Source organism: Eufriesea mexicana, unplaced genomic scaffold (genome assembly GCF_001483705.2).
Source record: "Eufriesea mexicana isolate 0111107269 unplaced genomic scaffold, ASM148370v2 scaffold2087, whole genome shotgun sequence".
NCBI classification, from domain to species: Eukaryota; Metazoa; Arthropoda; class Insecta; order Hymenoptera; family Apidae; genus Eufriesea; species Eufriesea mexicana.
Window position 1 is genome coordinate 2,345,434 of NW_016910162.1, and position 27,363 is coordinate 2,372,796.

At 30.6% G+C, this 27,363-nt stretch overlaps 3 protein-coding genes across 13 annotated transcripts in view; 1 reads left to right on the forward strand and 2 right to left on the reverse strand.

Annotated features, from left to right (window-relative positions):
* The window catches only part of LOC108549573 (arf-GAP with SH3 domain, ANK repeat and PH domain-containing protein 1), a 68,605-nt gene extending 51,831 nt beyond the window's left edge, over positions 1-16,774 (reverse strand). For 5 of the 9 annotated variants that reach the window (XM_017903024.1, XM_017903018.1, XM_017903019.1 and 2 more), the window contains exon 1: positions 3,519-3,739. In XM_017903024.1, the coding sequence (XP_017758513.1) occupies positions 3,519-3,612 (94 nt within the window). In that variant the 5' untranslated portion in view covers positions 3,613-3,739. Of the gene's footprint in view, positions 1-3,518; positions 3,740-16,086 lie in introns of those variants that run through there. The other 4 variants (XM_017903025.1, XM_017903020.1, XM_017903017.1 and 1 more) reach the window with 2 other exon arrangements.
* A 672-nt stretch (positions 16,775-17,446) lies between these two features.
* On the reverse strand, positions 17,447-18,401 carry LOC108549520 (40S ribosomal protein S19). 2 transcript variants are annotated; one of them, XM_017902934.1, is made up of 3 exons: positions 18,335-18,401; positions 18,037-18,107; positions 17,447-17,876 (listed from the first exon to the last, which is right to left on the reverse strand). In XM_017902934.1, exons 2-3 carry the CDS (start codon positions 18,105-18,107, stop codon positions 17,483-17,485), a joined length of 465 nt encoding a protein of 154 aa, XP_017758423.1. In that variant the 5' UTR covers positions 18,335-18,401; the 3' UTR covers positions 17,447-17,482. The 2 variants fall into 2 exon arrangements, with proteins under 2 accessions (XP_017758423.1, XP_017758424.1); XM_017902935.1 differs by having other exon boundaries at positions 18,283-18,353.
* A 346-nt stretch (positions 18,402-18,747) lies between these two features.
* On the forward strand, positions 18,748-27,046 carry LOC108549504 (persulfide dioxygenase ETHE1, mitochondrial). Of its 2 annotated transcripts, XM_017902910.1 has the most exons (7): positions 18,748-18,948; positions 20,427-20,571; positions 23,621-23,806; positions 24,679-24,727; positions 24,804-24,869; positions 25,586-25,674; positions 26,224-26,334. In XM_017902910.1, the coding sequence occupies exons 1-7, from the start codon at positions 18,814-18,816 to the stop codon at positions 26,262-26,264; spliced, it is 711 nt and encodes a 236-aa protein (XP_017758399.1). In that variant the 5' UTR covers positions 18,748-18,813; the 3' UTR covers positions 26,265-26,334. The 2 variants fall into 2 exon arrangements, with proteins under 2 accessions (XP_017758399.1, XP_017758398.1); XM_017902909.1 differs by lacking the exons at positions 24,679-24,727; positions 24,804-24,869 and adding an exon at positions 26,570-27,046 and having other exon boundaries at positions 26,224-26,434.
* Positions 27,047-27,363: the final 317 nt, after the last annotated feature.

Genomic DNA, 27,363 nt, shown 5'->3' on the forward strand with positions numbered 1-27,363 from the left:
TATATATAATTTATTTAAAAAATAAACAAAAATATCTTCATATTTTTCTTTAGAAGATGTTTAAAAAAGTTATGAAAATCTATAAAAAGTTGTTTATAGTTGTTTATAGTCGGTAAATAATAAAGTTATACTTTTTTCATTAATTTTAAGTTAAATATTAAAATAGGTCTATCGATTTGCTGAGAAGATAAAAAAGTAAACCAGTCTTATCTTTTTCAAAAAACCCATGATAGAAATAATGTTCTCAATGCAGTATGGGAAAGGCTGAACAAGGATATTTGCATTCGTTTATCGTTAATCAGCCATTCGGATGATATCGTGTAAGCGTTTTAAATGGTCGATAACATAATCAGTGTAAGACACAGCACATGTTTTTTCGGTTTATCGTGCTCAAAGAAGGTGTAGAAAGCACGATAAAAATTCATTTATTCTTGGTTTTATTTTAATTTTAATGATAATATTTAAATAGGAAATTTAATACACTGAAAAAATTGCTGGATTAATTTTTAAAAATTGATTGATGAAAATTAGTTTCGAAGAACTTATTCCTCCTACGCAATTGTTTCTAAATAGATTTTAGTATCCATAAAAATGATAAAATCGAATTTTAGAATACAGCAATGTATTTTTCTTGTATAATTTCAACTACGTGATATGAAGTAATAAAATTCCTTTAAAAATTTTGCAATACACTGCAAACGGAAAATCTTTGAGCACCACTAATTTCCAAGATTACATTAAATCTTGGAATTCATAATTTAACTGCTTTGTGGAACACAGAGGATTTCGATTATGTAACATATAATATATTCTTTTCTCTTTTTTTTGTGATATAGGTCGATTTATTTCTGTATCAAGGTGTCCAAGAATTTACATTTTATCCTGTTCATGAATATTAGGTTTCCAATGAAAAGGTAAAAAAAAAATTATTTTAAAATGTGTATTTTAAAAAAAGAAGCTAATTAATTTTAGATAAATCTGCCGTATGCTTTTGTAAATTTAAATATAATTAAAGATTATATCTTATGTAATCTTTAATATATAATTTTTAATTATAAGGCTAAATATAATTGAAAATTATATTTAATACAAATGTAACGGCAGGTTAAAAAAAATAGGTTATATAAATTATTATGTTTACAATTTTGTTAATAGATGAGTTAAATATTAGTAACATTGTAATATATACAAGTACTATTTAATGGTAATAAATAGTATAGTAATATATAAAATTATAATATATATATACAAGTGTTATTTAATAGTAATATAACATGATTGTTTAATAGCAATAATATTAATTATTAATTAATAATCACTCAATCTATACTGATTAGTATAGTTAATAATTTATTATAATTTTATACTTGTATACTTTTAATTCGTAACTTTATTTACATTCTATTTCTCACTTTACAAGAGACATTGGAACATGGTTGATTGACATTGTTAGGTCACAGCTGACTACAATGGCTCGGGTTAGCTTATTTAATTTTAGAGTACCTAATTTTATTTTGTATTCTGTATTTTACGCCTCAAAGGCTATTAATGGTCTTAGTCACAAACAATCTAATAGAGTGTTAATAGCAAAATGATAATAATTTGTAACTAGACCTAATTTTAACTTATTTCTTCCAAAGTCAAAATTACATCACTGAAAAATAAAAAAAAAGAAAATGGTTAAAAAATTAAAATTGTAGATAAGATTAACAATGTGTTGTAGTTAGCACTAACATAGTGTAAAATTACCTAAAATCAAGTCAAACAATAATTATAGCTTTTCATTCTGATGCGAGAAATAGGAACTCCTAATTACTATAAATAAACTGGTTAATGAGAATCTAACGGTGTAACACTAAAACACAATTGTGAAACTTTTAAAACATAGATATACAACTGTATAGCTATCAAGTTACACGTCGTAATAAATGACTGGTAAATAAATAAAAATTTTCATGCACAAAGCCTCCATACCAAAAGTGCATAATTTATAACAAGAAATTAATGCACCCAAAAATTCCAATTTTATTAAGAAAAAAAAATTTATACAATCATTCAACATTCCAAATTAGTTTACAAAAAAAGGAGAAAAGAATCTTGCTCTTTGAAATCATAAGAAATCCCAAATGTAAAATAAAGAAAGATCTCTATGAATAAAAAATACTAAAAGTTTTTCTTGTATATTTTACTTCATTTATACTAAAACTACGTTTAATATCTATGTTTATAATAAATATTTAATTTGTTACATATGAAAATTCTAAATTTTAAAACAGAAACATTTTTCAGAATTTTGTACACCATCAATCATAAGTTATAAATTATTCATTAATACAAATGGTGGAAATCAAATTCGAATAGCTTTTTTATATAAATTTAAATTTAAATAGCATGGTGTTGCTTGTGATATTAACAGATATAGCTTTCGAATAAGCTATGATAAGTAGACATAGAGTTTACAACAGATTTGAGAATTTAGGTATGAAAATTTATCGGATGGAAATCGACTAAAAATCGACCGAAAAGATTTATCAATAACCATCAGCTAAAGACTCTTCAATTGTGTCTAATACACGTTAAAGTGTACTGTCGTGGTGTTGCATATAAATTAGATATACATTATACAACAGTTCTCGTCACCTACGAGCCACAAAGAATACTAAGAAGTTGGACAATTGGTTCTCCACGACCTAACGGATGTCTAGAAGCATGTTCTCTTCTGTTCCTTTTCTTCTTACAAGAAATAAAAAATCCATACTTACATAAGACAGTAATTCGTGATAACTATATCTTCAAAAATATTTTAAATAAAAAAAGAATTTAATAATGAACCTGCAATAAAAAAATCGTTTTTAACCTAAAAATATATAATTGTTTGCTACAAATATAAATGATCATATTTTATGATTTTATATTTAATTTGATAAATTATGTCGTTAATAAATATTATTTTCAATCGAAGAATTTATGCAAACATAACCTCACATGGCCGCCTCCAGTTCGCTAACAAAGAAATAAGTAACAAATAGGTAAGCCTCTTAAAAACCTTTAAAAAGTTTTAAACTATCCTTTATACGAAAATACATAACCTGCCAACAAACCTTTATACAGCCATTCATCAATATTCCTGGTTCTCTTACACAAAATAGAAAACAAACGTTCTGACTTTCTATAAAACCCTTGAAACTCTTACACGTACTTGCATACGAGAAATATATAACCTACAAGGTAAACTTTATACAACCAATTACGATACAATCTCCCTATTACTTACTACAGAATAACAAATCCAATATCTCCAATATCTCAATATAAAGGAATGCAAAATGCACGTTCCAATCATACTCAAAAAGAATCTGAAACACCTTAAATAATTGTGAAGTGAATTGTGAATACGATACGACGTTTCGAAAATAAGCTCTTCTTTACGACACTCGAATTCCATAACCTTTAAAACTGTTTTCACTCTCCAAGCAAGATGCAATTCCCTGGCAATCATGATCGAATCTGCCTTTTACCTGGGTGGCGGAAGCCGAGGGAACGTTTCACCGTTTCAGCGAAGAAAGTCATCGCGGTTAACTTTTCGTCACGGACGGCTGTGCTTCGCGGCATAGGGTTACGAGATGGCGTAGAGAAAAACGCGAAACAGTGGTCTGCCCGGGCGGAACGGCGGATCGTGGAATGGCAGAATCGGGAGAAACGGAGACAGAAGATATCGGCCCGGCCGTGTTCCTTCCGTCGCTCGACGCTAACGAGAATAAACTGCGGTCGCGTCGAAAATAGCCGCGCGAGAACGTAAATTTTGATCGCGCGCGCACCAGTGTCGTAAGTTGCGTCGCTAAAGCGGGAAAGTGGGTGACTTACAGCCCACTCAGGGTCAAGAGTAAACGAAGATGATACTGGGTTAGGCGAGTCCACCGTGCCTGAGCACTGTTTGACTCTTTCGCTACCACGGCCGGCCGTGGTCTCGTGCAGTGGTCATGTGTATAGCGACCCGCTGTAGTTACGGTGAGTGGAATTAAATTTGATTTGACGCGTGTTACTTTCTCCTTACATCTTTCTTTCTTGCGTTATCGTGTTTATTGCCGTCACAGTGGTTGTGATATAAAAGTATATAGATGTTATATTGGAACAAAAATATTGGTACTATATGTTACTGTTGTGTCATTACTATTATGTCATTATAATGTATATATTTTTGTTGTATATTATTGTTATGTTATTACTATTATATTTCTACTATATACAGAATGTGTATCATATATTATTGTTGTTATTGATATTATATTATTACTATTTCTGTATTAGTTATTTACATTATACGTATTACTTTGTAACATTATTTGTGAAATAGTTATATAAATTATATTTTCATTTTAAATATTGGAGAATTTAGTAGTAGGAATATTTTTTATCAAATTTATATGATACAAAATGGAGTAACAGAATGGAGTACAGAATAGTGTTTGTTAATTTACTATAATTTTGTTTTTCTCAAGTTTACAACCTACAAAATGGAGAATAGTATTTATTAATTCACTAGAATTAAGAATTCCCATTATTGATTTACTTTTTTTTATAGTATATTTTCTTATAGTACTTAATTCAGATTATTAGTACATTAATTTACTACAATAAAGGAAATCACTAATTTCTATTTCTTTCACTCAACAGTCAATTTGTCTTGGAATATATGCTTATATAGATATCCAACCTCTATATTTTTAAAAATTTCTTCAACTGATGATAATATTGTGTAACGTGACACATTTGATAGTTCCATACAATTCTTTCTAAATCTTCTAAAGAATCGAATCTTCCAAATTCGATTTCTTCATTGTTAGAGCGTTCATTGTAAATATGCCTTCACAAAAGCGATCCTGGCTTATGCGTTTATACGCGCCTATCGCTATTCACGTGAACAGCTGAGACCTGGCACATCTGCACCCTCGATAGCGATAGATGTACAATAAATCCTTGACACGGCGCACGAGCGAGTCATGAGTACAAGGGCCGCTTCCTCTTGGGCCTAGATCCTATGTTGACCTGTCCATCACACCAGGCCAACCTCTCAGCTATCAAGGTAGCCTGCATGCTCAGATTAGAACTCTATCCAACTCTGAGTTGCCTCCTTATTACTCATAAAATGATACATGGAATGTATCGATGCATAGAGACATCATCAAACAGACAATTGTATATAAAAATATTCAAATATTTGCGAACACCATTTGAATATTCCACAATCGACATTTAATTACTGAAATCTACGCAAGACATAACCTATAAAGACAACAGGTTGATCAGATAAAGGACAAATGATTAAAAACAATATTTAATGTACATATCAAAATTCACACAAGATTCGAATTTTGCGTTATTTATTCGGCAAAGTGTTGCCAACGAAGGAAAAAGGACAGCGTGACAGTTGATAGTTCAGGGTTGTTAAAAATGCAGCGATACATAAAAGAATAATGCGTCAATTGTTGAGCAAAAATTATAATTTTTAATTAAAAACCTGTGTTTTCTATCAAAATTATTTGCGTGAATTTTGAGACACCCAATATATGTATTATAAAAAACTAAGAATTTTTATATATGAGAGTAAAAAAAATATTTGACAGATCCAAACAACTCTTTGAGTATCCGTCAACATGAATACGTTGGTTACTCATAGGGAGATTAAATTGGTACATAAGAGGCACGTGAAACCCCAGTAATAAATTATTATTAATAATACAGGTATAAAATAAATAATCACACTTAGTAAGTCTCGAATACAGGGCTGTAGACAGTTTGGTATCGCTCTGTCTTGGCATTCGATGTCACTGATTTGTCCGTACCCTAACCTTATTTCGATGAACCGTGTTTCGTCGCAGCTAGGTCAATTTTCATTCGTATTCTTTTCGTCAAACAGTGACTCATCGAATGTGTACGTTAAGAGCATCTTATATCACCAATGCTTGTCTATTATTGATTCATCTCACTTATTTTCAGTGATGATTTTCACTGTTCCTACATTCAACGTTCTCCTGGATGAGTAATGTTAACCTATATAGGTAAAAGAGATCGAATAACAAGCCTGCGTCGAACGTATGAATTGATCAAAATCATTATTTATCCAGGATTATTTTTGCTCCTAGTAGTTACAGGTTGGAGGGTAGATGGCATTAGTTGCGCGGCGCAAGGACGCGGTATGGGTAGTCGTGAAGACCCATGCCTGAATGCAGCGCTAATTGATTCTCCTTGTCACATAGCAGGCGATAAGAAAATGGCACTTCCGATTGATGGTACGCAAGTGGATAAATAATTGACGAACACTGTATTTTACGGCTATTATCTGAAACTAACAGCGAGGGGAGATGTACCCTTGTATCGTCTCCCTGTCACGTTCTCTATATTTTTTTTTTTTTTCTAAAACATTTGTTTTTTTTATACTGTTCTAACTCTTCCTGCTTTTTTATTTTACTGTTTTACTATTTTTAAAAATTACTCGTTTAACCTTTCGGTAGCCGTGAAAGCACACGTGTCATAGACGTATAGGTTATGTTAGAAAGTCGTTAATTTAGGAGCGCTCATTTTGCTCGATTTCTCTGTAACTTTTTTGCAGGAGAACCTAAAAAGTAAAAACTTTTTAATTATAAAAAATAAAATAAAATTTAAATTATAAATAAAAATTATTATAGAGAAGAATATACATACAGGGTGCCCCATTTAAAAATTTCCTCTAATTATAATGACATAAGAAATATTTTCTACGCGATTTATATGGCGTCGAATATTTTCCTATAACGATCGATAACTGATTGTAATGGTCGATGATTTCATTTGTAGAAGCACAATAAATTGTACGTTTAATTTTAATTTTACGAGTTAAAGTTCACTTCTACTTGTTATGTAATAATATCAAAAACAAATCGAGTTCAATTGGTTAAAACTGGAGTTCAGTGGTACTTCGATAATAGACGCATTCTGCCTGGGTAAAGGACGCAAAATCGCACCACCATTTCCTGGAACTTCGATGCTGGCCCGATCACATGACACATCGAGTCGAATCTTTCTCTTTATTCCCTTCTAGCTTATTAGTTCTCATTCTCACTAAGCAGCAAACGAAGCAAAAATAAAATAACACGAGCAATTCTCGGAACATCTACCTCCCCTGTTAGTTGTCGTGACGCGTCTCGGCATGCGTTTACTATAGGGGCGTCACTGTATCTCCTTAATTAATGGGGTTTGGCTTAAGTAGTTTCAACCATTTTTTTTTATTTTTGTTTAAATAAAACTTGGTTATTTAAGACACCATTTAAGTGGAACAAACTTATGGTTCGTAGAGAAAGTGGAAATGGTTGTTACATTTTTTAATGGATAATTATTGGATTAGGTTAGGTTAGGTTAGAAGGTTTAGAAGCTTTTTGAGATAACAAAAAAAAAAACATTTTTAATTTTAATTGAAAAATATCGATATCATTGTAAATTTTTGCCTTTTGGGTTAATTAACTGGAATAGTTTACCTCACCTTGGGGTTAGGTTAGGTTGTTTACACAATAATGTTATTTCTCCAGCAATATAAATAGCAAAATTTGTATTCACGTTTTTGGAAGCTAAACGAGTGCTTCCAGGAAAAATTTATTTCTATAAGTACTATCATGCGAGTTTGTAACCTTGATAAAAATTCTGCTTGTTTTAGGATTTCTAAAATAGAACTCCTCTCTGTCTCTTCTCTTTCAGTATACTTTTGCCTGTAATTAGTCTATCACTATTCCCAATTTATAAGCTAACCTAAACTAACCCCTATTTATTGCAAAGAATAAAAACTGGTTTATAGAAAGAGACTGAGATAAAATATTTATAAGCATGCACAAAAAAATTATTTCTAAAATTATATACATATTTTAGGTTATGTTAGCACTCCAGAAATTTAATAACTCCATCTATTGTATATCAATAATTTATATACGTAACATATATACTTTTTTACTGTTTAATAATAATGGTCTATTTGCAAATAAATATTGCAATATTAATCAAAATTCAATATTCTTAACAATATTATATTTTTAACGTTTATCTTGCAGTGTAAGGAAGATAAAAAATATAATTGTAGTATGCAATTACTTTTTGTTGCGTTAACCATCTAAATTGAACTTTCATTCAGGTTACTTCCACCTTCTGTAATGTCTCTTTGACGAAAATGGTTAAAAGGAAAAGATTCGTATCAACAGACTACGCAGTGAGATCATCTCTCTTATTGTCGTTTTTTATGGTAGACAGGCATAATATACGCATACGTTGAAGGTGACCATTTAATGTTTGCTTAACGATGAAGACTCCTTATTGGCGTACTGGTGTTGCTTGATTTAGAGGTTTAATTAAATTGAACTTCTACTTAAGGTATTGACATTCGACATTGAAATTAAATATTTTTTTTTGCAACTCCAGCAGTGAAATTTAACGAATGAAATTGAATAATAAAAAAAATTAGTATCTCATATTTCTGAATAGTTTTCTTTTTAATATTTAGAATATTTAAATTATTCTATTCTACTTTACACTATTAGAATAGTTAAATATTTACATATTCGAGAGTATTACATTTTTTTTTTAATATTCTTTTTCATTTCAGAGATTATGCTTTTTTAAATTAGATTTTAGATTTCAGATATAGTGTTATAATACATTTTATATCTAGAAATTAGGAAATCTTTAAATATTCATACTTCAGAAAATCAAATATTTTAACTTTAATTCCAAAAATCATTTTTGCTTTGAATTACATCGTGCCAACTTAAATTCAAAAAAAAAAAAAATTTTTTAAATCGTATGTAATGTGAGTTAACTTAATTTAATAATTTTACTAATTAAAAAATTTAATTATATATACCTATATTATATACAAAAAAATATTAAAATACACTTCGCTAAATTTTGACTTAGGAATAAAAATAATTTAATTCAATATTTGGATAGAAAAATAACACACCTCTTCCAAAAAAAAAATGTTCTCCTTTAGCTGCATTTATCTCCCAATTTAAATTCAAAAATTGTGAAAAAGTAACCACCATGCATATTCCAACATAAATATCTCATATTTCCTTGTATCTTGACGTATGAAAATAAAACATATTTGTATTGTGTTGAGTCCCAAAAAGTTCTTTCACGTTTAGCGACGACTTTTCAGTTTCGTGCTAAAAAGAATTATTCAAAAAATATAGCCACTTCGCTGGGTGCGCGCGGTGTAAGGGAAGTCCTTCGAGTCGTTAAAGACTAGCAGGAGAGAACGAAGTGACCCGGAAGCTGGTGGCGCATCAAAGCAGACGGAAGTGGTTGAGTATAATTTGCAAGAAAGCACCAAGTCGAATTGCACCGTAAAAGTAACTTGCAGCAGTATCTGCAGTATCAGCAGGTGCTGCCGGTATCGACTTTCGACCGAAGCAAAAGTAACACACGCGGTAGATTCTAGAAGATTTTACCTCGACGCTTCACAGCTGAGCAGTGGAAAACCAATTTTCAGTATTCGAGAAAATTGCACTTATTTTTGTACGGTTATGTTGTTTTGAAACAACTGGAAGAATATACGTTTGAGACTAGAATGTAAGTTTAATTTTTACTTATATTAAATATAGATTCAATATTTATTTATATTAAATATAGATTCAATATTTATTTATATTAAATATAAGTTTAATATTTATTTATATTAAATACAAGTTTCATGTTTACTTATATTGAATATGAAACAATAAATATTGTACATAATAATAAATATAAATAAATAATTGTTATATTCGGAGTGTAATTTATAAAATTACTATTTTTAATATATTTAGACTAATATATTTTATAATTTATGATACTTTTTTCAATTATTGTTAAATTATTAGCATTGCATATTATTGAAGAGAAGCTTACACGTTTCATTCATTTTTAATCATAGAACTGTTTTGAATATTTAAACTGTTATCTGAACTATTCAGATAAGTTATAGTAATATTAATATATTAAATATATATATTAAAATTATGTTAATATATTAATATATTAAAATTGTTAAGTATTATATACGTATCTTTAACAATAAATATGAAACTGTCTTGTTATTTACAAATTTTCAGGTTTTTCAATTTGTAAAGTATGGATAAAATAGAAATGATACTTTTTTAAATATTTTAATACATTCTGAATAAGTTTAATAGTCAAAAAAGAAAACGATAATTATTTCTTTCAATTATTAATTTATACATGTTAATATATGTTAATACTAACATGTTAAAAATTCATTATAAATATAAATAAAAATTCAGAACTTGTATTAAAAAGAAATTAATAACTTCGTTACTTATATATTTCACATATCATTAATTAATTTTATTTTAAAAATTCACTAAGTGAAAATTCAAACGAAAGTTAACTCGATACTGCTTCGTCATATTTTCTAGGTATATTCAAGTAACATTTCTATAGAAGATAAGGAAATAAAGAGATTTAGTAAAAGCATTCGTGACTTTCAGATTACACTAAATAGCACTGTGTCATTCTTGATTCATCGACTACAATAAGCGAACGTCGTGAGTACATCATTTATCGTCATGATAGCAATATTGTAGTCATACAACTTTGATTTAATCTCCCAAGATCTAAAATATTTATAAATCTGTATTTTTATAGATGAACTGATTCAAATACAAATCAAATTAAAGATTTAATCTCTATCCTTATATTTATAGTAACATCTGAGACCTACCTCAGGAAATAATTTAACATTTGAAAACAATTTATAAAAATTCAAATAAAATACTACATATGTTTTATTTGAATTTCTTTCCAAAATATAATAATATTCTGCGTTTTTCCATTTGATATTCGATTATGTTCACAAGGAAATCCTCAAAAGGACTACCTACCTTGAATTTCAAGCCACGTCTATAAATGTTTTGTCATTGATCTGATAATTCTTCTGCTATTCTTTAGTATTACTTAAAAAGTTGTTGAAAAATTTAGTCAACTATTCCTCAGATTATTCGCCAGTTAAAAAATTAAAATTTTTTCCATGAAAAGGATGAATGCATCAAAACCAATATTAGTAAATAAGGATGGAAGTACCATTACAGTCCATTTAGATTCAAGCACTGCTAGTACATGATGTAGTATGTATGTTACCTAACTGGTTTCCTAAATTAGGCTCAATATGTCAAAGAGCAGCTAGCATTATTGTTTACTGTTACTCTGTTTCTATTTATGGGATATGTAAATGCAATAAATGACCCAAGTACAGTGAGAAAAACGAGACAAAAGAATGATGAAGGAAGTAAGCTATTGAAAGAAACTACTGACATCTAAACAGAACTGTAAAAATTGACACACTCAGCTCTTTAAATAAACTGTATAATACACTGTTACTAGTTAACAAGAGAAGAAAATTAAAGTATATTATACAGCTTTTTGTTAAAATGTAACAAGTGAAGATGAGAAAGATTGTATACAATATTTTTATTTTGATATTTTGAAATGACATCTGAACAGAACTGTTCAAAAATTGGCACACTCAACTCTTTAAATAATTAGCTTTTAATTAATTAGCTCAGTTTTTAATAATCAACAACAGAAGAAGATCAAAGTGTATTATACAGTTTATTTAAAGAGCTGAGTGTGTCAATCTTTACAATTCTGTTCAGATGTCATTTCAAAATATATAATATATTATTGTATATTTATAATATTATAAAATAAAAATATTAATATAATATTGTAAAATAAAAATATTGTCAAATCATCTAAAACAATGTAAAACATAAAGTTTCTCATATACTGCAACTGGCTAATGCATACAATCCTTCTCATGTTCACTTGTTAAATTTGCCAAAAATGAAAAGAAATTGTTAAATAAATGGACTAGTTGTGGAGACTGCTGCACAACTTGCTCATTCCTCGGATTCAGATTAATTGAATTTTTGCTCGAGGGACACTTGAAATCCGTTGTATACGCAACGTCTATTGAAGTCGTTGAAGTACTGCAGTACAGAATTGAACAAGGTGTTCAACGGCTACGTGCAACACTGGCAAGTATCGAAAGAGTAACCAGATCAATGACAAGGCGTCCATAGGCAAGGCTTCAAATGCTAGGTAGCCACTTTGGGCATCTCCTGTGACGGTAATCAAATACCAAATGACAGAAAGCCACTGTATATGATGTTAAATAGAATATGTAGGAACTTCTTTCATATTTCTCAAATCCTTCATCTCACATAGGTCTCACACGTTGTAGGGTAGTCTTAACACTCTTTAATACTTCCCTGCAAACCAATAATATTCTGTTACTCCCACCACTTCAAAATTTCAATATTCTTTTATTACCATAAAATTGAAAAAGAAAACCAAAATTTTTATTTATTATAATGAAATGATGCTTCTTTCATATATCCAAAGAAAAATAAGGAACCTTCACAGGAGCTTCTCCTACAAGCAGGAAGCAATTATTATACATAAAATTAGGGTGTTAATGTAGAAGTTTATTAAACAATTTTTTCAAAATTACCTTATGGGTGACATATATCTCTGAGCAATGTACGGTTGTATTTTTCTTCAGGAAAGACGTATTTGGGACATCGAAGCTTTTACGATATTACATAGGAGCGATAAAGTCATTCAAATAAGCGATCCCCTAATTACTTCAAGCACCGTTCTTGCCTCCATTGTTGTCATTATGGGGAATACTTATTCTATCAGCATTATTGCTATGTTCCATAAATAAATCGTGTCATAAAATTAATTCGTTATTCTTGACTCAAATAAAACGTATATACAAGGTGTTCCCAAAAAAAGATGACCAGTTCCACGCTTCTGCAGATTTTTATGGCTCCTCATTCACGCCACGTGGTTCGCATAAGGCCCACGTTATCAAAACTAACAATTTTTTCTGCATCATGTGTCGTGTAATATTTACAAGGCTATAAAAGTCGTTGCTGTTCAGAAAAATATACCGGGTGTCCCATTTTATTACATATATAATTTCTTAAATTTTCGAAATTTTTGAAAATTAAATTACAATGTAGAAACAAAATTAAATCTATTTCTATTTCGAAAATTAAATTGGAAAACGATCCTTGGGGAAATTACAGGAGGAAATGGGGAAATACAAATAATGTGGATGTGAACCATCTTAGCGGGAAATTTAATTAATCTCCGATCTAATTAATATAATTAACCCCATTTCATCCCATTTTTAATCTCATTGGAAATTGCTTTGAAAACAACTTAAAAATATGAACGACTTACGTCGATAAGTTTAATATTAATAAATATTTAAATTACAAAAAAGTAATTTTTATTAATTTTTCGTTCTGCTATTTTTTAGGGTATAGTGTTGATGAACTTCTAGTTTGGTTTACTTAGGTTTAGTATCAAAGTCATTCGGGTTTCTTAAATGATTGGACAGTATGAGATGGGTTCAATGACTCCATACATACTCTGTACGATTTTAGTAAAAAATACAAGAGTGAAAGGCGTCTGTACTTGACCATTCCTCTTCGTCTCTTAATTCCACAAAGGAAAATTTTACCATTCAATGTAACCTCTCAAATACATTTATCAATGTTATCTGGGTTTTAAAAAATTTTTTAAATTTAAATTTAATATTTAAAAAATTGTTTGATATATATATATATATATATATTAGTAATTAAAATATTTTTCTCAAATGAGAAGTTAAATGTGAGGTGTATTAATAAATTATTATAATAATTATTAATTTAAATAATTAATGGGTAATATTAATAAATTCTGTGATTTAAGATATTTAAATAATTAAAATAATTATTAATTAATATTGATTGTTTAAATAATCCTATATAAATAAATGTTTCTTACGAACACAGAGTATGTATATTTAATTAGATAGTTAATTTAACAAATTTTTATAATGTTATTAGTAAGAGACATATTTATTGTAATATATCTGTATTACTACTTTTATTTATAGCGGTGACGGTAGTCCAAGATTCCTCTTGATTTTCCATTCTGTCTGTGTAAACCAACATTAAGTAAAAATTGCATATTTTTATATTTACATCACTAAAAATTTATTTTATTTATTTATTGTAATATTACTGCTTTTATATAAATCAATTTATTCATTTCAGATAAAAATAAAAGCAAGTATAATTTTATCTACCTCAAAATAAAAATTTATTATAAACAATTAATATTTATATGCACAATATTAATGCATATATCAAATTCTTAAATAATATTTACTCGATGAAATACAAATTCTTAATATTACAGTCCTACCTCTATCTTAGAGAGGCCTTGTTCTCTAAGGACACCCTGTATATGCATATACATGTGAAATAATTTATTTATAACCTCCCGATTCATTGTTCTCCGATTTAAATATATATTTAAAGAAATTAATTTTAATTGGGCTCGGAGCTGCATTACATAAATATGTAATTGTATTATTTTACATAATGCATCATTATAATTTCCGTTAAATAGTTTATCGAACGAGCATTCCACGCTATCGACTTTAAAATCAACGGCAGCTCAACCAGTGTTCTTTTGTGAAAAGAAACTTCAGTTTAGTAATTCCATGCATAAATTCCACTTCCGACCGCGCGGCACACTTTCCGCGCCAAGTTTCCTATCTACATGTATTACAAAATACGCCCACGTTTCGATAATATGTAAAAGAGAGGTGTTGCAATGATAACATTCACCTTATCAATGCTTATTGATTGTAATTAAACCCCATATACACTAATCTAAATACAATGCAACTACACTCAACGACCCAGTTTCCATTGCTGACAAAATTATACTATAGTGTAATAGTTTCTATGAAATTTGTAAAAATATTCTAAACACTCTAAACAATATAAGAGACAATACAAATTTTCATTATGGTTATTTAATTATAAAACGATTTTATAATTAAATTATAGTTAAATAATTTTATTATTTTATAATTATATTATGGAATTATTTCATATAACTAATTATTTTATATAAGTAATTTTATTTTATTTATTACTTATATAAATTATTTTATATAAACGGTTAAATAATTGAATAAATATGATCGGAGAATATTTATATGATAATTTATGATATTTTATGGTATAATTTTTAATACGCGGTGAAGCTCGGAAGTAAACAAACATGGACGTCAGTTGAAAGAATATGGTTCGTCGATAACGTCTGTGCGTGAGACTATATGGGCGCTTCGATTCGAGCAGCCATCGGTGAAAATTTTCACGACCTCGGATAACTTAGAAACGGGTCCCGGCTCGAGCCGATGCACGTAGTACTTCTGCTAAGCAGTGCAACCAGCAAGAATTACGGTGGCTGTTAAATTACGAAAGCCTCATGCAATAGCATTCTTTACAGATAATTATGTTGGCATGTTACGATTTGTTATTACAAAGGATTGATTATTCGCATCCATGTGAATCGCGTGCGATGAATTCTTTCGAGATATTTCTATTTTACAATTGGTAGCGCGCCTTTATTATCCCGTTAATTAATCTGATTCAAAATCCGTCATAACGCTAGGTTAAAGATACATGTAATACCGTGAAAATAGCCTATCATCGATCGCTAGACTATGTACGTGTCGGATGAGGAAATGCATAAACATTCCCGACAATTCGAACTATCCCATGCGTGCGCGATTAAAAATTCCTTGTAAATTACTATTTTCCCCTAGCCTTACGCAGACGAAATACAGCAATGACGGCATGCCTTGATATGTTACCCGAAGTGGAAATCGTAAATCAACCACAAGCAATATTTACATCATCGATACGTGGAAACTGACAGAGATGCTGACCAGGGAGCATGGTAAAAGTTGCGTGTACTATCGAAGACGTTCGTAAGAGGTTAATGCAATGCGTGTTGCATCAAAAAATCGTTACACCAATCGTGTTCGTAGATATCATAGGTAAGACATACCCATGAAGCAATTGTGAAACGCCCACGCACTGGAACACGCGCTCGACCACTGATCAAAATCTCGGTAAGCTTACATTACAAAGATGCAAAGTGATGAACGAGAAAATGTTTGATTCAAGAAACATGTAAATGCATTACCTCTTCGAGGGATGTAATTGTCTGTCTGCATTGTGGCATTCGCGAGACGAAGGTGGACGTAGTAGGCGAATTATAATCCTCCCTCGTCTCCTCGACGAACTCGCTTACGGCGATTAGGCCCGGCATTTTTTCCCTCTTTCCACCTATATTGGCCGGAATGATGGGGAGCCCCCTAAATTTTTCACCGGTCTAGCACTTGGTGCCGTTACACTCACTTCACTCTAACACCACTCACTTCACCGTTTCTCCCGTGCGCACCATAAATTCCGCGGGAGGGCTGTCACCTTCTGTCTCCTCCCAATGCCGTTTCCCGTGACGCACGGTAAACGTCGTCCCGGTGCGACGAACGGACCCAGAGAGGAGCGCCGGCGGGAGGGGAGAAGGACACAAAGAGAAGAAGGAGAGGGAAGGGGGTTGGAAAGAGGAAGAGAGAGAAAGAAACTTTAAGCACACGGTCTGTCTTCTCTACCAGCGAGAGACACTTGCGCGACACGATTATTTCTTTAACATTTTGGTTGCTCTGAGTTTCCCGCACTGACCGCGAGGAAACATATTTCGCACCTTTTCTCTTTTCGCGCGACTCACGCTGCATACACACTTTTACGCGCGTACGCGGCTGCGTCCCAGAAAAATCTCTTTACACCTACTCGCCACTCAATCTAAAATCAGCCTGATCGGTGCCGAAACGTTTTCGTCCACGGTCAAAGTTTTACTGAGGCGGCGCTGCATACGCCCATACCTTCACCATTAAATTTATAGTTAGAAAGAGAGCCGTTCACGTCTAGTTTTCATAGTGCTGCCATCTGATGGCTTTATTACAATCTTCGTCAAATTAATTCAATTTACTTTAAACTTACATTTATTATTTATAGATATAACAAAGATGTGTTGTATTAAGTATATAACATAATATAATTATGTGTTAACATTATTATATAGTCAACTATTTTGAACTAATTTTGATAAATTTGTAGAAAAGTTAAAATATATTAAGCTTTTTACATTATAAAAGGAATTAAAACACTTATAATCTGTAAATCAAAGTATCTATCACAAGAAGTTTCCATTACTATAATTATCTCTATCTTATAAACAGAAATTTTTTGTTATAGGTCACAGAGATAAATTACAAATCCAATAAGAAATATTTAAATGTTAGTTAATCAAATATCAAGTAAATATCAAATACTATTGTAGTTATAAATTTCTGTTCAAACCTATCTGTTAATAATATTTATATATCATTTGTTACATACATTATTCTGCTATGTGTTATGCTATTGAATTATATTCAATCAAATTTCCAAATTTAATTTAAAATAGAATAAATAAGGTCTGGATATAAACAGAGCTATCAATGTATGGATTTTTCACTTTTATTACAGAAACAGAGAAATTAAAGGACAAGAGTCTCTTGCAGTTTAAGTTGTTTTTTGCTTTTTGCTTTGACTTGTGCAGCAATACGATCTAAATCTCTACGACCTTGGCTGGTAAGTTTACGTCCTCCAAGTGGAGCTTTTTCAATGAGTTTAAGTTGCTCCAAGCTTTGAAGAGCTTTACGAGCAACACCACCTGCAGATCGGCAGAAGTGACTGGGATGGGTTCCGTTACGTTTACGTCCTCCAAAGATTTTTGTCACAGCTCCTACACCAATTGGACTACGAATATAAATATGTCGAACCAAAGCAGCACATCTTATGTAGTACCAATCTGGGTCGTATGGAGCAAGTTCCTTGAAACGTGCAGATTTTACAATATCTACCCATTCTGGAACTCGCATTTTACCAGTCCTAAAATTTTCAATAAAATAAGTAGTTACAATACATAATGAAATTATAAATACGTATGTTTTACAATTTGAAATATAGATAACCTATAACCGTAATATTTTTAAACAATAATACCCTTTTTGAGGTTAGTTACATGCATATAAATAAAATAATTACTCACTTTTTTAAGAAGGCAGCAAAAGCCTTCACAAATTTGTGTTGATCAACATCTTTAAGCGTTACAGAAGGCATCTAAAATAAATGTCAAATATAATAATAATTAACATTATAAATGTTATACATTTATTTTACACGTGTATTAGAACAACAAATATTGTAACCCTAAATTTAATCTGTCACACATTTACGTATATATAAAATAGCCGCATAAGTTACATTAAATATTTTGCATTACAAGTTATACTACCTTTTTTCTACTATAGCATGCCAAATTACAGAAAACTACTAAAAGTACACACCTTCGTTCGAAAGCTAACCGGAAAGAGAGCAGTAAAGATGGTGCTAAAAGCAAGCTAACGGCAAAATGGACGTTACTAACAGGAAACGACCAAGAAATTTTAGTTTATAGAAGTGTATATTAATATCCTAAAATTTTCTTGTATTTTTTATTTCGTTAATAAATACGTATTTATAATCAAAGAATGTAATTTAGATTTTGACTCGAGGTTTATAAAACTTTATTTTGCTATTTTCAATACATGAAAAATTATGATTAAATATATTTTTACATGTAAATGCTGCATTATATTTCTACCATACGAGCTTTATAATCTTATATATCAACAAATTAACTTCATATCCGATAAAGATAACGCAATCAGATAAATGATTCAAACTATTACAGTTACGTCATTTTGATTTTGTCAAACCCCAGTGCTGCCGGTTGTGTCAGTGAGAATACATTGTTCCAATAATATAAAAAGTATATGTTCTTGAAATGTTTAAAAATTTGTGTCAGAGATTTATAAAAGTTACATTTTGTAAACATAATTTAATTATCATGAATTTCAACAATAAATCTGCAGCATTAACGGAGCCAATTCCCTTTTCGAAAGATTTTCTGTTTCGTCAAGTAAGTCAATAATTGCGCATGTTGCATTTCGTAGCTATATACATATATATTTCTCCGCCTATTTCACTGCTGCGGTTGTAGCGACATCTAGCGATTTATTACGTACTAATAATTTCAAACAATCAATTTACATTTTAAGCATTTCGTATATTTTGAATATCAATCTTTTATTACGTGAATTTCTGATTTCTGTAAATTATGTAATGTAAATATATTAATACACATTTTTACTTTAATGTTTTATAAATTACACGAAGATACCTACCGTAATATTTTCTAACAAGAATATTATTAACATTAGTTTGCTAATAACTTTGCACTCGTTCCCATTTATAAGAATTGATAACTAATAATTTCAAGTATTTGAAAACATATAGCATTTTAATTATTACTTGCAAACTATATACAAAATTTATAAAATTATCTTTTACTCGTAACATAACCTATCAAACTACAAAAACATTTAAGGAATATCTAAATAATTTATTTAAAAATTTTATAATATAAAGTTTTTGAAACTATTAATTAATTTTGTTTTAAATTAATATTAATTTTCACTTTCATTAAATATAAACTATTAAATATAATTGAACGAAAAGTTATATAAAAATTCTCGAATAATTATTCTAGTTTCTTCAAAATATTAATTTTTCTTTTTTCATTAGAAAATAGAGAAAAATAAAATACTAAGAGCGATTATACAAACTAATATTTTTCAATATCATCACAGAAGCTTTTTATAAATATACAGTAATAAAGAAATTAATTAATTCTTTATAGAATTAGTAATAAAAGTCAAGTTAAAGATTTAAACAAATTTTGAGGTTAGTTTCAGCATATAATGAAAATGTTCCGATGTTTTTAAAAATTAAAAACGATTGTTAAGTAGATAAAAAATGATAATAGATACCCTCAAAGGAGTTAGGAAGTTACAGCACTTGAATGAAGGGAACGGTAGAGAGTATTTAATTAAACTGCAACTGCATAGCAATTTGTCAAGTACATTAGGGTTTACAGAATTTAAAGTTGTTCTAGAACTTGTCGGCCACTCCAACAATTAATACTGCATTAATATTTCATTGTGCGAATCGGAAAACTAACATTTTGGGCCACTTGATTAGCGTAGTATGTCATGAAGTATATTTCTACCCATAATTCATTCAATTTTCACTATATTCATTAATATCAATTAAATAAAAATAATTCTAATTACTAGCTATAAATATTATACGAACTATGAATCACGCATTTAATTCATAACGTCTGTATATATTATAAATATTATAAATTAAGTAATGATAAATAAATATGAATGCAATATATATATATATATATATTTATTTTAATAATTTCAGTCGTCCATGAAGTTATTATAAATTAGAATTTTTCGCAAATTTCACTGTTTTTCATGTCAATGTTCAGAAATCCGTTGAAACGAATTTTTAAGATCTCTTTTTAATTTTAATTGAAATTCTCAGATGTTCGACCCCGTGTCCAGCACGTACACTTATCTGCTGGCCGACATCAACGATAAGACTGCGATCTTAATTGATCCGGTGATTGAATGGGCGGAACGAGATAAAACCATTATTCAGGAATTGGGATTAACGTTAAAGTATGCTAGTAAGTTGAGAGTATAATCACGTTCGCTGAAATCATCCTCCATTCGCTGTTGCTCGAAATCGTGGCGGGACCGGAAATGGGATGACCTTTTTTCTCGCAGAAAATAAAACGGAACCATGGAACATGTTTTTCCGCATGAAAAATTTCATTCTCGAAAAACGACTTTGAAAATTATTCGAGGGTGAATATACATACTTTCAGTTAGAATATAATTCCACTCTCTCTGTCATAAACCGTTCTTTCGGTGAAATGCATATTAAAAATCCTTTCCTATTCTAGTGGATAATAATGGTCGAAATGGTCCAAAAGACTGCTAAACAGGACCACGTTAACAGGCAGATCGTACATTTTTAATTTCAATGCATATGATATATGGGAGAACGAGATACATGGTATTTCCAAACTAATTGAATTCGACGTACTGCCAGTATACTGTGATACGCTCTTTTGAATTGTATCGACGTGCAAATTTACATCCGTTGTTTGCGAATACGTATATATCAATATTCGAGAATCATAATGAAATTTAATCAGCCGAAGATGAAAGCTCGTTAATTGATTTTTCATCAAGTTTAAAGGTTTATACAACGTGCAATGTATTATTGTTTTATGGAGATAGTGAATGCAATATAAGATATTATATTATATTACAGTATTATGATTATATGATATAATAATATTATACTTGTACAATATTATGGTATTATAATTACATAATATTACAGTATTGCATTTATACTATATTGTAATTATGTAATGCTACAGTATTATAATTATGTAGCATTACAATGTTGTATTTATACAATGTTACAATAGTATAGTTATTGCAGTATCATTATTATATAATACAACAATATTGTAATCATATAACATTGCAATATTGCAATAGTATAATTACTTAATATTGCAGTATCATAATTATATAATGCTACAAACTTATAATTACTTAATATTACAATATTATAGTTATATAATAATATAGTATTATAATTATGTAATACTACAATATTATAATAGTATTATTATTTACTATCATAGTACATACAATACTACAATATTGCAGTATCATTATTATATAATACAACAATATTGTAATCATATAACACTGCAATATTACAATGGTATAATTATTTAATATTGCAGTATCATAATTATATAATGCTACAAACTTATAATTACTTAATATTACAATATTATAGTTATATAATATTATAGTATCATAATTATGTAATACTACAATATTATAATAGTATTATTATTTACTACCATAGTACATACAATACTACAATAATATTAAAGTGACACGATACTGCAATAACACAATCATACGATATTATAAAATATATAATACATTATTATTTTATAGATATAACTATGATCTCTTTCAATAAGATTAATATCGTCCCTAATTGTCCTTAACAACCACGAATTTCAATTTCTCTTATGGAAAAGCGAGGCACATCGAATCTCGTTTGTACGCGAAGGCTTTAAGTGCATTATTCGGCTGATTTGTTTCGAGTACAACAAAGGAGCAACCAAATTAACCATCGATTGTTCCAATCTGATTACATTCCACCGGAGAAATGCGCGACAGTTGAAGATCGTGCACGTTGAAATGAAGACTTCAACGATTCAATCTCCCGCGTTGATATATCTGCTGTACAATAGGTCAAAAACGTTCTCGTTGGTTGAAACTTCTTAACTGGAGTCTATTGAGCGCGAACACAGCAGCTGGTAATTCAATAATTTAATGAAGTGCAAGTATTATTAAGGAAACCGTGCGCTTAATTGTTCAAATTGCCACTCGAAGTCTTCCGTTCAAATTAAAAGGGAGCCTCTAGAAAAAATTTAATTATATGACCATCGGCTTATTGAAAAAGTCAAAGAACAGTCGTATGTACATACATACAGGGTGGTCCACGCGACTTGCACACTTCGAGTAACTACCAACACAGGTATTGCACGACAAAAATTTCTATACGAAATTCACGAGGTGTGGAGGAAAAAATTATATAATCCAAGCTTTCTGGAGATCTTAACATCTTTTTCAAATTTATTTATTATATATCTCAAATTTATTAATAGCTTTGCCTAAAAGCAATATTGGTATTTTTAGTAAAAATAGTAATAATTTAGAAAAAATAAAATATTACTGCCTTTTCATAAATGCAGGTGTTCTGCAGATTTTAATATCAGTTTTGCTATTTTAAATCAAATATTGTCAGTTTGATTTTAAAGTAATATCGATGTTTTTAGCAAAAATAGTAAAAGAAATTTATTGAATGATACGTAAATCACAGTAATCCAAATTTTTCATGAATTTTTGTGATCTGTATTCGAATTTGGTTGTAGAAATTTTCTCATTTATAATTATATAATTTAAATTGTGCTAATTTTTATTGCTTACTTGTAATAATTAACAGTGTAAAATTTATTCTGTACGATATCCACTTGCAGATTTGTTATTGTTATTAAATATTAAACATTAAATATTAAAATAAATAATCAAGAAACGAGTAAATTAAATAAAAAATGAATAAATCTGTAAAATTCCTGCACATATGAAAAAAACTATATACTATATAGTCTCTCCAAATATATACTCCAAAATAAAAAAAATATGCACTCTAATTCGTACTGTAACATGAGAAAAAGAAATGTTCATACAGTATTATATCGACAAATTATTCCACGTTTCGTGAACCACCCTGTAGACTGTATTTATACGAAATCGAAATGCAATTCAAAGTGAATTGAAATTGAACTCTCGTCGTGCTGCAGGTTCTTCGTTATCATTTCCCTCGATTCTGTCTTCTTCTCATTTTCAAAGTTAATCGAGAAACTTGATAATTAAAATGGAGCTCTCCGCCGTTTATGTTTATCATTAGCTCTTACTAAAATTAATGAAAAACGTCTGGGAGCTCCGCACGAGAGGTAGCCAGCTCCGTACTTGCGAAGTTTTAATATTAAAATGAATTTCGAGGAGGACGGATGAAAGGCGTTCGTGCACGCGATGACCGATAACCGTTCTGGTAAACGCCTTTTGCAGTAAATACGCATATGCACGCTGATCATATCACCGGAACAGGAAGGCTGAAGTGCTTGTTACCTGGTTGCCAGTCAATGATATCACGTAGCAGCGGCGCTAAGGCTGATATACTCTTGAATCCGGATGACCAAATATGCTTCGGCAGGCACAATTTACGGGTGCTGCCTACTCCCGGACATACTGAAGGTCAGACATCTTTTTCGTGCCATTAAAAGTACCCGTGATTGAAAATATACACCATTGTTCGTATGCATATACGTATGTGGACGTATGTGAACCTTAATTACTTTCTGCAACCGATATGTGAATGTTACTAGAATACTCAGTATAACTAGGATAGTTGGTACCAAGCTGGTGACTAAAGCTAGTGATTTCTAGTACTAAGCTAGTGACTAAAAAGAGTATTGCAAATTAAAGCTAGTGATTAAAAATAGCATTTGAAAATTAAAGCTAGTGATAGCTAGGACCAAGCTAGTGATAGCTAGTACCAAGCTAGTGATTAAAAACAGTATCGCAAATTTTTGTCATTTATTTAGAGATTTTATGTATTAATATGTCGAAATTAAATTTGTCATTTTGTCAATTTTAATATAGCGACATAGCGATTCAATTATGGTAGTGTCCTTGGTGTTCTAGAAGAACTATTCTTATCTCGTTTATGAGCTAAAGGGACTAAGGAACTTCTTAAACAGGAAATTATTGTACTGTAACGTTTGACATTTGTAGATGCTAATTTTGTCATTGTATGTTATTTTTTTAAAATTCATTTTATTATACTGTGATATTTTATCATGCATAGCTATAATAATTATTATGAGTCTCCAGTTGCAGTTTTCTTCATTTAGTTGAATTACACTCCATCAAAAATAAGCAACTGGACAAATTTAGATGAAAGATCAAAAATCAATCAAATTTCGTTATAAATTAAATCTCTCAATTTGCAATTCATTTCATTTATTTGTAGATAGATATCCTGTAAATCACTTGCTTTATTAAATTGTATACATTTGTGTAAAGATATTTGCAAAGGATACTGTATATTTTTACGTTATTTTTAGCCAGGTGTATCGATGTAGAAATAGCAGACTCTGAAATAAGTATGAAAAGGTGATTTATGCAGTAAACCAAGGTATCGCATATTCTTGCATGTCATGTTAAATTATTATGTCTTGCGCAATTATAGAGGGTGTGGCGGTCAAGATAGCATAATCCCCAGTGAGATGATTCTTTTCATAAAAACAGATCAAAGGTAGAATTTTATTTACCTTTCTTCTAGATTAAACTTATAGTAAATTACTATTAATTCGATCACTTTTCTAAATAAAAATCTGTCGATTGCAGCTTTATATATTCACGTTTCGCAACAGAATTTCCTCTTTATAAAACATAACTAAACATGTGAAATATTTCATTCCAAATTCCACATTTTCCATTCTTATTTCAAGTACATTTCAAGTTCAACTACATTTCATTTAAAACGCAATTAAAGAGTAATTTTTAAAGTTTCACATGGCCAATAAATTGTCTTTTTAAATCCATCATTATCATTTATCTTTGCAAATAATCATCCCATTTTTTACCCTATCCTTCGTGTCATTTCTGTCACTATCTTTTCTCATATCTTCAACACATCCATCCAATTTTTACTATCTTACTCTTAACCCCTTGCACTACAACGAGGAGTCTAACACGTTACTAGTTCTTTACGATTACACTCTCATAATTATTATATCTCACACGTGAAACGTTTCACTATGTCCAAAATTGCAATAATTTCTAAACTTTTAAAAGTACATAGTGGCTATTACGATTAATTAAAATAGCTACATTTAAACATATTTCTCAATAAAATCGTACTGCAAGGGGTTAAAATCCCAAGTTCCTAGCGAATTTATCAAACGAATTTGTTTTGCAGTACACCACCACGTTGCCACGCTGTTAATCGATAAATTCATATTTTAATAGGTTGCGTTACTTATGTCTGCGACGAACAGGGTGCCGCATTCACAGGCGACACTCTTTTAATCCGCGGATGCGGACGAACGGATTTCCAGGTTCGTAGTAAATGATACGCTGAAAGGGGCAGCCCCTGAATCACGTAAAATTGTCCTTTCGCGTTATATATAATTATCGGACGTTTATTTATAGCCACGACGTTTGACGCAATCACGAAGAGCGTCAAAAAGGTTCTAAATATCGCGTTTTACGCGGCAGTTAATTTGTTAACCGCAAGGGATAACACGGGGCGCGTTCAGTCTTAAAATCTGGCGGCTTCATACTGGAAGCGCTGACGTAAAATTGTGTAGGTTCGATATTGCACACTTGGAACTTCTGCGTACTAGTGCGCATCACTTATTTAGACGCTAACAGCTTTTAAAGCGGCATGGATACATTGATACTTAACAATTCATTCGAGTCAAATATTTCCTATAAAAGTCTGTTCCGTCATACGCGTTGCGATAATCATCGTTCCCCGATCTTTCATCTCGCTATGTCCTTATATCTAACCTCAAACACGCGATTTTGGATTGTTCCGACGGATCTCGTATTTTTGACTGATTTTCACGGTTGATACTAATTTTTGCAATTTCTATTCGTTACAGGGCGGCTCCGCAGAGGTGCTGTACAAGTCCGTGCACTCTAAAATTTTTACCTTGCCAGCGTGTTTCAAGCTATACCCAGCCCACGATTACTGTGGCAGAACAGTAACCACAGTGGCGGAGGAGAAGGCCTTTAATCCGAGATTAACTAAATCTCTAAGCGAATTTGTCGACATAATGAACAACCTTAATCTGCCCTACCCGAAAATGATCGGTATACCAATTTGTTCACGTGATGTTTAAATCATTAGTCCGAGTTCTCGAAGCGTTATCACGAGAATTTAAGCTTGACATTTTTCTCACTATGTCTCTGAACTTTTATGACGATAAAATTTGTTTACCCTTCTAGATAAAGCTGTGCCGGCTAATAAAGTTTGCGGATTATACGAAGTTCACGAGGAACAGAAACCATGAAGAGATGAACACTCGAGCGATATTTTTACATACGTTCATCGATCGGCCAGTTGTTAATTCGATTTTGTCGTTTTATGTTCTATAATAACGCGCGATGCAAGTATTTTAATTATACCGTAGATAATCTAGAATAGAAATAATCCGGAAAGAAACGAATTAATTTAAATAACGCTCGATTTTCGAATTCGCGTTGCCATTGAAATGAAAATGCCGCATTACGACCATTTTATTTTCGTCAAATATTTGGCTCGGCTTTCGAATAGCGTATGCTAGATTAAAAGAACTAATTAAATTTCTGCCCGGAATATTCCGTACTAGACGCTGAATTATTTGACCTGTACTACTCTGCGTGCTTATTCCTCCGGATACAATGTTCTTCCATAAACATGTTATCTTCCGTGTCCAGCACAAAGAAGATTTTACATTAGCATAAGTAAACACGCCGGAGGAATTAGCGGTGTACAAAGCAGAAATCAGGCTGGCGATTCGAGATAGCCTCGTTGGAAAATTTCATCGGCAATTTTACAGTGTCCCCGGGATTTAAGGTTATAGGCAGGTTGATTTTGCGAAGCATGCGAAACGAAATGTAAGGCGGTAATAGAGATGGAAGCTGCTGTAATCGGGTAGTTTAAACGGGCTGTCTTGTCGAAACTCGGGACGAAGAGACCCCCATGGTGTGCCGCTGGTTTCTACTGCATAGCTGAGGGTTGAAATCGATACCGTTTCCAG